This window comes from Cervus elaphus, chromosome 10 (genome assembly GCF_910594005.1).
Source record: "Cervus elaphus chromosome 10, mCerEla1.1, whole genome shotgun sequence".
NCBI lineage: Eukaryota > Metazoa > Chordata > Mammalia > Artiodactyla > Cervidae > Cervus > Cervus elaphus.
The window spans coordinates 46450459-46463619 of NC_057824.1; the positions used below are offsets into that span (position 1 = coordinate 46450459).

At 43.3% G+C, this 13161-nt stretch overlaps 1 protein-coding gene and 1 pseudogene across 11 annotated transcripts in view; both read left to right on the top strand.

Annotated features, from left to right (window-relative positions):
• Positions 1–13161, top strand: part of LOC122701700 (general transcription factor II-I repeat domain-containing protein 2) — a 57848-nt gene that overhangs the window by 41629 nt on the left and 3058 nt on the right. For 7 of the 10 annotated variants that reach the window (XM_043914917.1, XM_043914919.1, XM_043914918.1 and 4 more), the window contains 3 exons: positions 1528–1711; positions 2257–2285; positions 4753–6568. In XM_043914917.1, coding sequence (XP_043770852.1) covers positions 1528–1711; positions 2257–2285; positions 4753–6356 — 1817 coding nt within the window. In that variant the 3' untranslated portion in view covers positions 6357–6568. Of the gene's footprint in view, positions 1–1527; positions 1712–2256; positions 2286–4382; positions 4487–4513; positions 6569–13161 lie in introns of those variants that run through there. The other 3 variants (XM_043914923.1, XM_043914925.1, XM_043914924.1) reach the window with 3 other exon arrangements.
• On the top strand, positions 22–1468 carry LOC122701702 (annotated as a pseudogene). Its single transcript, XR_006343112.1, has one exon. The product of XR_006343112.1 is annotated as a glycine cleavage system H protein, mitochondrial-like (transcript).

Consider the following 13161-nt stretch of genomic DNA (forward strand, 5'->3'; position numbering starts at 1 on the left):
TTTTTTTAAGCTATCTTTATCAAATCATTATGCTGTATACCCAAAACTAATATAATGTTACATGTCAATTTTATCTCAATTTAAAAAATAATTATCATAGCTATCTTTGACTTACCGACTTCTTCCTGTAGCTAAGTATTGTTTTTAGCGTTTGACATGTGATGAGTCATTTAATCCTCAGAAAACCTTTTTAGGTAGATAATCCCTATTTCATGCATAGAGAAACCGAGTCTGCTATCCTACACATTCCCAATTTCAAAAATCACTAAAATCACTCTTGCATCCTAGCACGCCTGGAAAATAAAATAATGGCGGATCACCATTGTTATCACTTGACGTGAATAATTTTGAAAGCTTGACGTTAAAGATAAAGCTCAGTTTGGGGACCCTCTGCACCCGTGCGAACATGGCGCTGCAAGCGGTGCGGAGCGTGCGGGCCGCGGTCGGCAGCCTGCGCGCCATCTCCGCACCCCGCGCGCCCTGCTCGCCGCGGCCCCGGGGGCTGCGGGCGGGTCCGGGCACTGCGCACCGGCCCTGCTCTGCTGTCGGTGCGGAAATTCACAGAAAAACACGAATGGGTAACAACAGAAAACGGTGTTGGAACAGTGGGAATCAGCAATTTTGCACAGGAAGCGTTGGGAGATGTTGTGTACTGTAGTCTGCCTGAAGTTGGGACAAAGTTGAACAAACAAGAGGAGTTTGGTGCTTTGGAAAGTGTGAAAGCTGCTAGTGAACTCTATTCCCCTCTATCAGGAGAAGTAACTGAAATTAATACAGCTCTAGCAGAAAACCCAGGACTTGTCAACAAGTCTTGTTATGAAGATGGTTGGCTGATCAAGATGACATTCAGTAACCCTTCAGAACTAGATGAACTAATGAGTGAAGAAGCATATGAGAAATACAGAAAATCTATTGAGGAATGAAAATGGAACCCCTAAATAAACTACTTTGAAACAACTTAATCTAGCATAGTTGTCTTAAATTAGTGGTGGATAGATATTTAAAAAGCAACTTTTAGCAAAAGAAACTACTTGTAACAATGTTTCCTGAAGAAAATACCCCTTAACTTTCTAATGCCTTCAGATAAACACTGTGTATCTTTTCCACAGCATCCTGTGATTTTTACGCTAGGCTCCAGTTATAATATTCAGAATTCCTGAAATTATCTCTGATAAAACTAATTATAAAAATTATGTAATTCAAGGATAACATGGTTATCTTATACCTTATATGACATTGTAACTTGCTTACAGCTATCCTTGGATTTGGGTCAAAATGATCTTCCCACTAGAAATAACTGCCAGTGGAGAAAAGTTTGTTAGTTGTATAGTGTCCAGTGAAGAATATTACTGTCTTAATTTTGCAATATACTGTGTTTGCTGGTGCTATTTTTATACAGTGAAGCAACAGCCTTGCAGGAGAATAAACAATTTAATAATAAAATATTCAACTTCTTAAAAAAAAAAAAGCTCAGTTTGGGAGAAGCAAGTAACAAATTGAGCTGGTTTTATGCGCGTCTCACCACAGGTGAAGCCATTGGAGTGGATTTCCCTGTGAAAGTTCCCTACAGGAAGATCACCTTCAACCCTGGCTGTGTGGTGATCGATGGCATGCCCCCGGGGGTGGTCTTCAAAGCCCCCGGCTACCTAGAAATCAGCTCCATGAGAAGAATCCTGGATGCTGCAGAGTTTATCAAATTCACAGTCATCAGGTACGTGAGGGTTCCCTGCCGGGTCAGGAGAAGGAGCTGCAGATCCTAACTTCCTCAAGGTGGACAAGTCAGGGGACACCGGGACTCTAACCCCAGCAGGTGGGCGGTGGGTCCTTGCGGTCAAGTCGCTCAAGTGCTATGTGATACCGCCCCTCATACTCCGTTCATGGTGTTCTTTTTGAAAAATATTTAGTTATTTATTTGGCTGCACTGGGTCTTAGTTGCGGCATGCGGGATCTTCATTGCAGCATGCAGGAAATTTTAATTTCAGCATGTGGGATCTAGTTCCCTGACCAGGCATCAAACCCAGGCCCCTTGCATTGGGAGTTCGAAGTCTTAACCACTGGACCACCAGGGAAGTCCCAGTTCATCAACTTCTGCTTCTGGGAACTGTGTGTTTTAGCTCCCATTTCTTGGTTATTGTTGGGCAACCAGTCTTGCTTTAGCCAATAGCTGACGTCACAAAAGTTTGCGAATAGAACTAAATGGACAAGAGAGGAAAAGTGCCCTTTGTTGCACTCACCAATGTCTCTTTTTCTCTTCAGACCACTCCCAGGTCTCGAGCTCAGCAATGGTGAGTATCCCAGGGGTGAGAAGATGGCCCCAGCCCCCAGTGTGAGTGTGAGCTGTCTTCAGGGACACTCACCGCGGGGTCCTTGCTTCCTGAGCATTGAGTCTCAGAGCAAAGCATGCCACTTCTTATTTATTTATTTGGCTGCTCTGGTTCTTAGTTGCAGCATGCAGGATCTTTAGTTACAGCATGTGGGACCTAGTTCCCCAACCAGTGATTGAACTTGGGGACCTCTGCATTGGGAGCTTGGAATCCTAGCTACTGGACCACCAGCGGCAAGTCCCAAAACATGTCGCTCTCTATGTTCATTTTTCCTGCTGCTTATAAAGCCCTTTAATTCCGTTGCTTGTGTTTTCTTAGCCAGGCATTTTTTCCCATATTAGTTTGGTGGGGCTTGCTGTGAGTGATGGCACACCACACTCTTATTCAAGAGTCTTTATGCTGGAGGAAGGTGCTCATAATACTGAACTACTGCTGCTCCACCTTAGCTGGCAAATAGTACCCGCCTGGCCACCCCAGTCCCACCTCCAGGATCTCTAACCACTGACCTCCCCACAGTTCAGAACCAACACGGCTACTGCCTGCCACAGCAGGGCTCCCAGAACCCGCTCCAGTCAGTGCCGAGGCTGACTTCTGTTCTGATGGAGCAATGTTCCAGCCTTTCTGCTTGTTTAATTTCATTTTAATTTAAAACTTTTTTTTTTGGCCGCACCACTTGGTATGTGGGGACTTAGTTCCCCAGTCAGGGATCGAACCCACGCCTCATGCAATAGAAGTTCGGCTTAACCACTAGACCACTGGGGAAGTCCAGATATTTTTCATGTCTCCCCTAGAGTCCTTGCAAGCAAGTCAAAATCCTATTGGATATTAAAGTGGACAATGTAACTGTCAAAGACCTGCGGTGTAGCACAGGGAACTATACCCATCTTGCATTAACCTATAATGGAAAAGAGTCTAAAAAAGAACATATGTATATAATACCTGAAACTAACACAACAACATTGTAAGTCAACTATATTTCGATGTAAATTTTTAAAAATAAGGTAGTTCTAGAAAAAAAAATGCAGAAAATGTAGAGATGGTTCCAAAAATTTGAATCACTAGAGAACCTCCTCACTTAAATTTTGGAAGCTCTGAACTTCCTTGGAAATCCAATGGTTAAAACTTCACCTCCAGTGCTGGGGGTGCAGGTTTCGATCCCGGGTCAGGGAACTCAGATATCCCACATGCCTCGGGTCCAAAAAAGTCAAAACCTAAAACAGAAGCAATCTTGTAACAAATTCAATAAACACTTTAAAAATGGTCCATCTCAAAAAAAATTTTTTTTTCATTTTTGGAAGCAAAACTCTTCTCTTGAAATGCACAGTTATTGTTCCTAAATTCATCTGGTTGCTAAATAGCTTTGTGCCTTTTTAAGAGCTTTATTGTGGCATAATTTACATACCATAACATTCACTTGTGCAAACTGTACATAGTCCAGTGATTTTTCTCAGTAAAGTTACAGAGTTGTGCAACCGTTACCATAATCTAATACTAGAACATTTCCATCATGCCCCAAAGATTCCTCCTACCCATTTCTAGTCATTTCCCATTCCCACCCCCAGCCCCAGGCAACCACTGAATTGACTGTCTCTGTCTGCATTTCCTTAAAGTGAATTTTTATACCCATGTTCTCTCGAAGTAAAGCTCACATACATTGTGGCCCATTTCTTTACACTGAAACCACGTAAATTCTGTGAGGGTCTGTGGCTGTCACCAGGTGTTTTGGGACTCATAGCAGGTAAATCATATGCCTTCTGTACTCATCCCCTTCTCTGTTATTTCAAAATTCTCTTGAAAAGCCATTGAAAAAAAAATATGTCCAACTCTTTGGACTATAGCCCACCAGACTCCTCTGTCTGTGGGATTTTTCAGGCAAGAATGCTGGAGTAGGCTGCCATTTCCTCCTCCAGGAGATCTTCTTGACCCAGGGATCGAACTTGAGTCTTCTGTAGACACAGAAGACTGCATTGCAAGCAGATTCTTTACCTGCTGAATCATCAGGGAAACCCAATATGTTAAAATGCAGATACAATCTCAAATCATTCTCATTTAAACCAGGTGGAACAAACGTAGCCACTTACCAACCCTCACCAAAGACGTCTTTCATTTGACTCATCAACCTTTTAAAAAAGGGAATTAGTGGCCAATACGGAAAAACCAGGGGCTTTTTCATAAAAATTCATTTCTAGGTTTTCTTTAGAAATCTGAAGATCCAGCCAGCGTGGGACCATGCTCCCTTGGCAATAGTTTGCGGCCCTGAGTGTCCCCAGCCCCACCCCCCACCTCTGCAGAGCTGGGTTACTTCTCCAGTTAACCCACGCCCCCCCGCCACCTTATCCCCTGCATTTGTCATCAGGCTTTTGCTGATGTTTTTCTAACAGTCAAGAGAAAAGTGAACTCTTTCTTGTCTCCATGTCTCTATCAAAAGTGGGAAAAAGGAAGATAGATCAAGAGGGCCGTGTATTTCAAGAAAAGTGGGAGCGAGCTTATTTCTTCGTAGAAGTGCAGAATATCCCTACCTGTTTAATATGCAAACAGAGCATGTCGGTATCCAAAGAGTACAACCTGAGACGCCATTATCAAACCAACCACAGCAAACACTACGACCAGTACACCGAGAAGATGCGTGATGAGAAGCTCCAGGAGCTCAAGGAAGGACTCAGAAAGTATCTCCTAGGGTCATCAGACATCGTGTGTCCCGAGCAAAAACAAGCGTTTGCCAAGGCGAGTCCAAGGGAAAATGCTGCCGTCCAGCCCGTGGAAGACGTGGCTGGGAACCTGTGGGAGAAGTTACGTGAAAAAATCAGATCTTTTGTGGCTTATTCCATTGCCATCGACGAGATCACAGATATAAACAACACCACCCAGTTGGCCATCTTCATCCGGGGAGTCGATGAGAATTTTGATGTGTCAGAAGAACTTTTAGATACGGTGCCCATGACGGGTACGAAGTCTGGAAACGAGATCTTTTTGCGTGTTGAGAAAAGTCTGAAAAAGTTTAATATCGACTGGTCGAAACTAGTCAGCGTGGCCTCTACCGGCACCCCTGCCATGGTAGACGCCAACGATGGGCTGGTCACGAAACTCAAGTCCAAGGTGGCAATGGTTTGCAAGGGCTCCGACCTGAAGTCCGTGTGTTGCATCATCCACCCGGAGTCGCTCTGTGCTCAGAAGTTAAAGATGGACCACATCATGAGTGTGGTAGTTAATGCCGTGAACTGGATCTGCTCCCGCGGACTGAACCACAGTGAGTTCACGACTCTGCTCTATGAGCTGGACTGCCAATATGGCAGCCTTCTGTACTACACGGAGATTAAGTGGCTCAGCCGTGGGCTGGTGCTGAAGAGGTTCTTTGAATCCTTGGAAGAGATTGACTCCTTCATGTCCTCCAGGGGCAAGCCCCTGCCTCAGCTAAGCTCTCAAGATTGGATCAAAGACTTGGCCTTCTTGGTGGACATGACCATGCACCTGAACACCTTGAACATCTCCCTGCAAGGGCATTCCCAAATCGTGACTCAGATGTACGACTTGATTCGGGCCTTCTTGGCCAAACTGTGCCTCTGGGAGACTCATCTGGCCAGGAATAACCTGGCCCACTTTCCCACCCTGAAATCGGTTTCCAGGGACGAAAGCGACGGCCTGAACTACATTCCCAAAATCGTGGAGCTGAAGACAGAGTTCCAGAAAAGACTGTCTGATTTCAAACTCTACGAAAGTGAACTGACCCTGTTCAGCTCCCCTTTCTCCATGAAGATCGAGAGTGTCCAGGAAGCCCTGCAGATGGAGGTGATTGACCTGCAGTGCAACACGGTCCTGAAAACCAAATATGACAAGGTTGGAATACCGGAATTCTATAAATACCTCTGGGGCAGTTACCCCAAGTACAGGACCCACTGTGCCAAGATCCTCTCGATGTTTGGGAGCACCTACATTTGTGAACAGCTCTTTTCCATTATGAAACTGAGTAAAGCTGAGTACTGCTCCCAGCTGAAGGACTCCCAGTGGGATTCCGTACTGCACATCTCGGCGTGACAAAAACACGCTCCCGCACGGTCCCGGGGGCTGGAAGCCTAGAATCCTCTAGGTCCGAGGGGTTGCGAGGTGAAAACATGTTATTAAATATTTCTGGTTTTCTTTTTTTTCCAGTTTGACTCAGAAATATCATTTGCAGTTAGCATACCTGTTTGTATGACATTTTGTGCTTCCCCATAGCCCAGTAAAAAAAAAAAGAAATCAAGAAAGTTTTACTGTATTTCTAGTAGTTGACTCTTCTTACGCCTGGCCTGTTTCACTCCCTCCCATGCTTGTTTAGCCCTGTGGGCATTGGGTCTGCATCCTGCAGTTTAAATCGGAGAGAGAGATGGAGTTATACATACACGCACATCTACCTCCCTGTCGTTTGCATGGTAGTCCATGTGACTTCACATGTTTCCAAATTGAAGGAGAATCAGAGACGTGTTCACATACTGTGGTGTCTCTCTTCCCAAGAAACCAGAAAGGAGGGACTTAAAATAGAAACTCCCATTGTAAAGCAACTGTTGTTGTTGTCTGGTCGCTGGATCCTGTCTGACTCTTTCACGACCCCATGGCCTATAGCCCACCAGGCTCCTCGATCCATGAGATTTCCCAGGCAAGAATACTGGAATGAGTTGGAATTTCCTTCTCCTGGGGATCTTCCCAACTCAGGGATTGAACCCACATCTCCTGCCTTGGCAGGCGGATTTTTTTACACTGAGCCACCTGGGAAGCCCAAAGCAACTATACTTCAATAAAAATTAGCAAAAATAAAGTAAAAGCAGATGATGATGATGAAAAGCAAAATACAATAGAAAATCCAAAAATAAATAACAGGCTTTCAAAGACTAAGTTGAAGTTTGGAGGCTTTTTTTAAACCTTTATTTGAAATAATTTCAAATGCATAGAAAAGTTAAAGAAATGAAAAGTGCATGAAGAATAGTTAATTCCCTTTTGCCAGATTCTCATATTGTTTTATCATCTGTTTGTTCTCTTCCCCCTGTCTCTCTCTCGTGTGTATGTATGTGTGTGTACATTTCCTGTGTGTATAAGTGTCTTGTTTATGATTATCTGTATATGTGTATAAACATATGTGCATAGTTCTTTTCTGAACCGGTTAAGAGGAAGTTACACCTTGTTTATCTCTAAATACTTTTGGGAGTATTTTTAAGAAGAAGGATATTCTTGGCCATAACCATGATTTAGTTACCAATTCCAGTAAATTGAACACTGGTGCAATATTTTTATCTAGTTTAGCAATCATACTCCAATTTTGTCAGTTGACCAAATTACTTTTCCTTTGTAGCATTTTTCCCTTGGAGGGTTGTCATATAGATGCACCTGAAACTAACACAACACTGTAAATTAACTATCCTTCAATTTTTAACAAATCATCCAAAGTTACAAAATTTTATTAACTCAAAATCATATAGATACAGATCAATGCAAAGAAATAGAGCAAAACAATGGAATGGGAAAGACTAGAGATCTCTTCAAGAAAATTAAAGATACCAAGGGAATATTTCATGCAAAGCTGAGCACAATAAAGGACAGAAATGGTATGGACCTAACAGAAGCAGAAGATATTAAGAAGAGGTGGCAAGAATACACAGAAGAACTATACAAAAAAGATCTTCACAACCCAGATAATGACGATGGTGTGATTGTCTGACCTAGAGCCAGACATCCTAGAATGCGAAGTCAAGTGGGCCTTAGGAAGCATCACTACAAACAAAGCTAGTGGAGGTGATAGGATTGAGGTGAAATAGTTGAGCTATTTCAAATCCTAAAAGATGATGCTGTGAAAGTGCTGCACTCAATATGCCAGCAAATTTGGAAAACTCAGCAGTGGCCTAGGACTGGAAAAGGTCCGTTTTCATTCCAATCCCAAAGAAAGGCAATGCCAAAGAATGCTCAAACTACTGCACAATTGCACTCATCTCACATGCTAGCAAAGTGAGGCTCAAAATTCTCCAAGCCAGGCCTCAACAGTACGTGAACTGTGAACTTCCAGATGTTCAAGCTGCATTTAGAAAAGGCAGAGGAACCAGAGATCAAATTGCCAACATCTGTTGGATCATTGAAAAAGCAAGAGAGCTCCAGAGAAACATTTACTTCTGCTTTATTGACCACACCAAAGCCTTTGACTGTGTGGCTCACAACACACTGGAAAATTCTTAAAGAGATGGGAATACCAGACCACCTGACCTGCCTCCTGAGAAATCTGCATGCAAGTCAAGAAGCAACAGTTAGAACTGGATATGGAACAACAGACTGGTTCCAAATCAGAAAGGAGTACGTCAAGGCTGTATATTGTCACCCTGCCATATTTAACTTATATGCAGAGTATATCATGAGAAATGCTGGACTGGATGAAACAAAGCTGGAATCAAGATTGCCGGGAGAAATATCAGTAACCTCAGATATGCAGATGACACCGCACTTATGGCAGAAAGCGAAGAAGAACTAAAGAGCCTCTTGAAAGTGAAAGAGGAGAGTGAAAAAGTTGGCTTAAAGCTCAACATTCAGAAAACAAAGATCATGGCATCTGGTCCCATCACTTCATGGGAAATAGATGGGGAAACAGTGGAAACAGTGACAGATTTTATTTTGGGGGGGCTCCAAAATCACTGCAGATGGTGACTCTAGCCATGAAATTAAAAGACACTTGCTCCTTGGAAGAAAATTTATGACCAACCTAGAAAGTGAAAATGAAGTCGCTCAGTCGTGTCCGACTCTTTGCGACCCCATGGACCCACCAGGCTCCTCCATCCATAGGATTCTCCAGGCAGGAATACTGGAGTGGGTTGCCGTTTCCTTCTCCAGGGGATCTTCCCGACCCAGGGATCGAACCCAGGTCTCCCACATGCAGGCAGTCGCTTTAACCTCTGAGCCACCAGGGAAGCCCAACCTAGACAGCATATTACAAAGCAGAGACATTACTTTGCCAACAAAGGTCCACCTAGTCAAAGCTATGGTTTTTCCAGGAGTCATGTATGGATGTGAGAGTTGGACTATAAAGAAAGCTGAGCGTTGAAGAATTGATGCTTTTGAACTGTGGTGTTGGAGAAGACTCTTGAGAGTCCCTTGGACTATAAGAATATCCACCCAGTCCATCCTAAAGGAAATCAGTCCTGAATATTCATTGGAAGGACTGATGCTGAAGTTGAAACTCCAATACTTTGGCCACCTGAGGTGAAGAACTGACTCATTGGAAAAGACCCTGATGCTGGGAAAGTTTGAAGGTGGGAGGAGAAGGAGACGACAGAGGATGAGATGGTTGGATGACATCACCAACTCAATGGACATGAGTTTAGAGTAACTCCGGGAGTTGGTGATGGACAGGGAGGCCTGACATGCTGCAGTCCATTGGGTCGCAGAGAGTCAGACACAAGTGAGTGACTGAACTGAACTGAACTGAATAGGTATAAAGTTAGAGATATGTGTTCTTAGTATCTATTAGTTGCTGGAATTAGTGACCCGAAATTGCGAATACTTTCCAGATTTGGAGGAATTAATCTGATTAGGGTACAAGAGGGTTGGAGATCCTACCTGACAACGCATCCAGGAAGCAATGGGGGAAAAGGCTTTGATGGAAATTAAAGGAAGCTGACGGGAGGAGAGACCAGCCTCCAACTGGTCACCCTGTGGAGGGGACCCCGCCCCAGCTGGGGCCTGGATGGATGTCCTCAGACAGGAATGACCCACGCTGGGCAGTTCCTGTCCTTAGGAGGCTGACTGCAGGTCCAGGTGGGTCCGAGGCTCACTTCCTGGGAAGTGAGTCCGGTGACTTCCGGACTGGTTCACAGTGGGAGTTTCGGGAGGCCGGCTGCTGATGTACCAGAGCAGAAGTTGACTCAGCATAAGAGGCATGGTCCTGCAAACCCTGCCAGGAAATACCAGCCCCCAGGTTTTCAGACAGTCAGCTGGGGCTCAGAATGATGAAATGGCCTGCCTGAGGCCACATAGCCAGGAAAAGATTCAATCCCGGCTCCGCATGACTTGGAAGTCCATGTTCTTCTTCCTTTTCTAAGCAGCCACCATGCGTCTGTGGAGACCTAGGAGGCATCCGTCTTAGAGCCCTGCTCATCCCTGTCACCTGTGGCTCCCTGGTGGTTAGCCCATTGAGTATTAGGGAGAGGACCACAGCGTTCAGCCAGGGCTGGCTTTTGTTGGCTGCGCTATTCATGGGACTGTTTTACTTTGATTCAACTGCCAAGGTCCCCAGGTTCCTTCTTGACCTGTAGAGTGTCCTGGGACCAGGTGGCTTGACCATCACAATCACTTGTATGACTGAGCCAAGACTGGGAGAAACTGACTTCTGTCTTAAGTGACCAGCCTTGTCCAGCCTCACTCATATACCGCTTCCCACATAGGAACAGAAGCGCTCCATGCGTCCCACGGCCTTGGGGACAAGCTGTCTTCTATCAGTCAGCTCAGTTCAGTTCAGTCGCTCAGTCGTGTCTGACTCTTTGCAGCCCCATGGACTGCAGCATGCCAGGCTTCCCTCTCCATCACCAACTCCCGGAGCTTGCTCAGAACTCCTGTCCATCGAGTCGTTGATGCCATCCAACCATCTCATCCTCTGTTGTCCCCTTCTCCTTCTGCCTTCAGTCTTTCCCAGCATGAGGGCCTTTTCTAATGAGTCAGCTGTTTGCATCAGGTGGCCAAAGTATTGGAGCTTCAGCTTCAGCATCAGTCTTTCCAATCAATATTCAGGACTGATTTCCTTTAGGATTGATTGGTTTGATCTCCTTGCAGTCCAAGGGACTCTCAATAGTCTTCTCTAACACCACAGTTCAAAAGCATCAGTTCTTCGGCAGTCAGATTTCTTTAAGGTCCAACTCTGTTTTTTATAAGATTTGCAATTCTAGTTTGCACTGTACTGTCTTTGCATCTGGAGAAAGACCCATCAGCAGAAATGTGAAGGCCCTGGGCCAGCTGCAGTGCTGGAATGGGTGGTAATAATTGCTTTCTGGTACAACTCCCTAACTGGGCAGGCTCTCTGAATAATCAGAGGCACCCTGTCTCTATAGCCAAATTACAGTTCTCTGTGTGTTTGATAAGCTATTGTCCTTCACTGAATATTCACAGCTCTTAAATTAGCCAAGACCTCCACTGTTTCTCAGAGAGGGAAAACTGGGTAAACGTTCAAATTTCTGTGCCCCTTCTATGCCTTAGCAATCACCCCAGGATGGCTATTGTCAATTAAATCTGGAATGCAAGATCAATTATATTCTCCTATTTATATTTGCCAGTTTAAAAACATGTTTATTCAATTTATTTAAACTAAAATAAATAACCAATTCACCCATTTCTTCTACCTTGTCACCTCCCACCTCTTACAGCCATCAGCCTGTTTTCTATATGTTATTTTTTGTTTGCCTTTTAGATTCCACATATAAGAGAGATAATACACTCTTTGTCTTTCTCTGCCTGACTTCACTTAGCATAATGCCCTCAAATGCCATTCATTTTGTTGCAAGTGGTAAGATTTTATTATTTTTTATGGCTGAATAATATTCCATTTTATATTTATGCCACAATTTCTTTATCTAGTCATCCACTGATGGCCACTTAGGTTGTTTCTATATCTTGGCTATTGTAAACGATGCTGCAGTGAACTTCAAGGTGCAGTTATCTTTTTGCATTAGTGTTTTCTTTTTTTTTTTTTAGTGTTTTCATTTTCTTCATATAATTCTGATGGAACTCCTGGATCATATGGTAGTTCTGTTTTTAATATTTTTTTTTTTTTTTTGAGAAATGAATGTGGTGAGAGCACACATCATTTTCTTGTTCCTGATCTTAGAGGAAAAGCTCTTAGCTTTTCACCATTGAATTTGATGTTAGCTATGTACTCCTTACACATGGCCTTTACTATGTTGAGGTATGTTCCCTACATACCTGCTTTGTTGAGTATTTTTGTCATAAATGGATGTTGAATCTTGTAAAATGCTTCTTCTGCATCTACTGAGATGATCATATGATTTTCAGCCTTCATGTTGTTAATGTGGTGTATCATTGACTGATTATTGAACCATCGTTGCATCCCTGGAATAAATTCCACTTGATCATGCCGTGTGATCAAAGGTATTGTTGAATTCTGTTTGCTAATATTCTTTGAAGAATTTTCTATCTAGGGTAATCAGAGATATTGGCCTGTAATTTTCTTGTTTTGTGACATCCTTTGTCAGGGTAATGGTGGCCTCGTAAAACACATTTGAAAGAGTTCCCCCTCTCACAAATTTTTTGTAAGAGTTTGATAAAGATTGATCTTATAATAACTGTTCTTTGAATGTTTGGTAGAATTCACCAGTGAAGCCATCTGGTCCTGGACTTTTGCTTGTTGAGAGTTTTTTGTTTCTTTGTTTGTTTTGCTGATTCAAACTCCTAATCTCCTTGCTAGCAATTGGTCTGTTTCATTTCAGATTTTCTATTTCATTATGGTTCAAGCTTTGTAGATTGTATGTCTCTAGCAATTTATCCATTTCTTCTTGGTTGCCCAGTTTATCCATTTCGTCTAGTTTGGCATATAATTGTCCATAGTCCCTTCTGATCCTTTGTATTCTGTGGTATCAGCTGTAACATCTCCTCTTTTATTTCTGATTTGAGTCCTCTCTTTCTCTTGCTGAATCTAGCTAAAAGTTTGTCAATTTTGTTTATATTTTCTAAGAACCAGTTCTTAGTTTCATTGATCTTTTCTATTGTCTTTTCAGTCTTTATTTCATTTATTTCTGCTCTAATTTTTGTTCCTTCCTTCTTTCTACTAACTTTGGGCTTCATTTGTTCTTCTTTTTTTTCTAGTTCCTTGGGGTGTACAGTT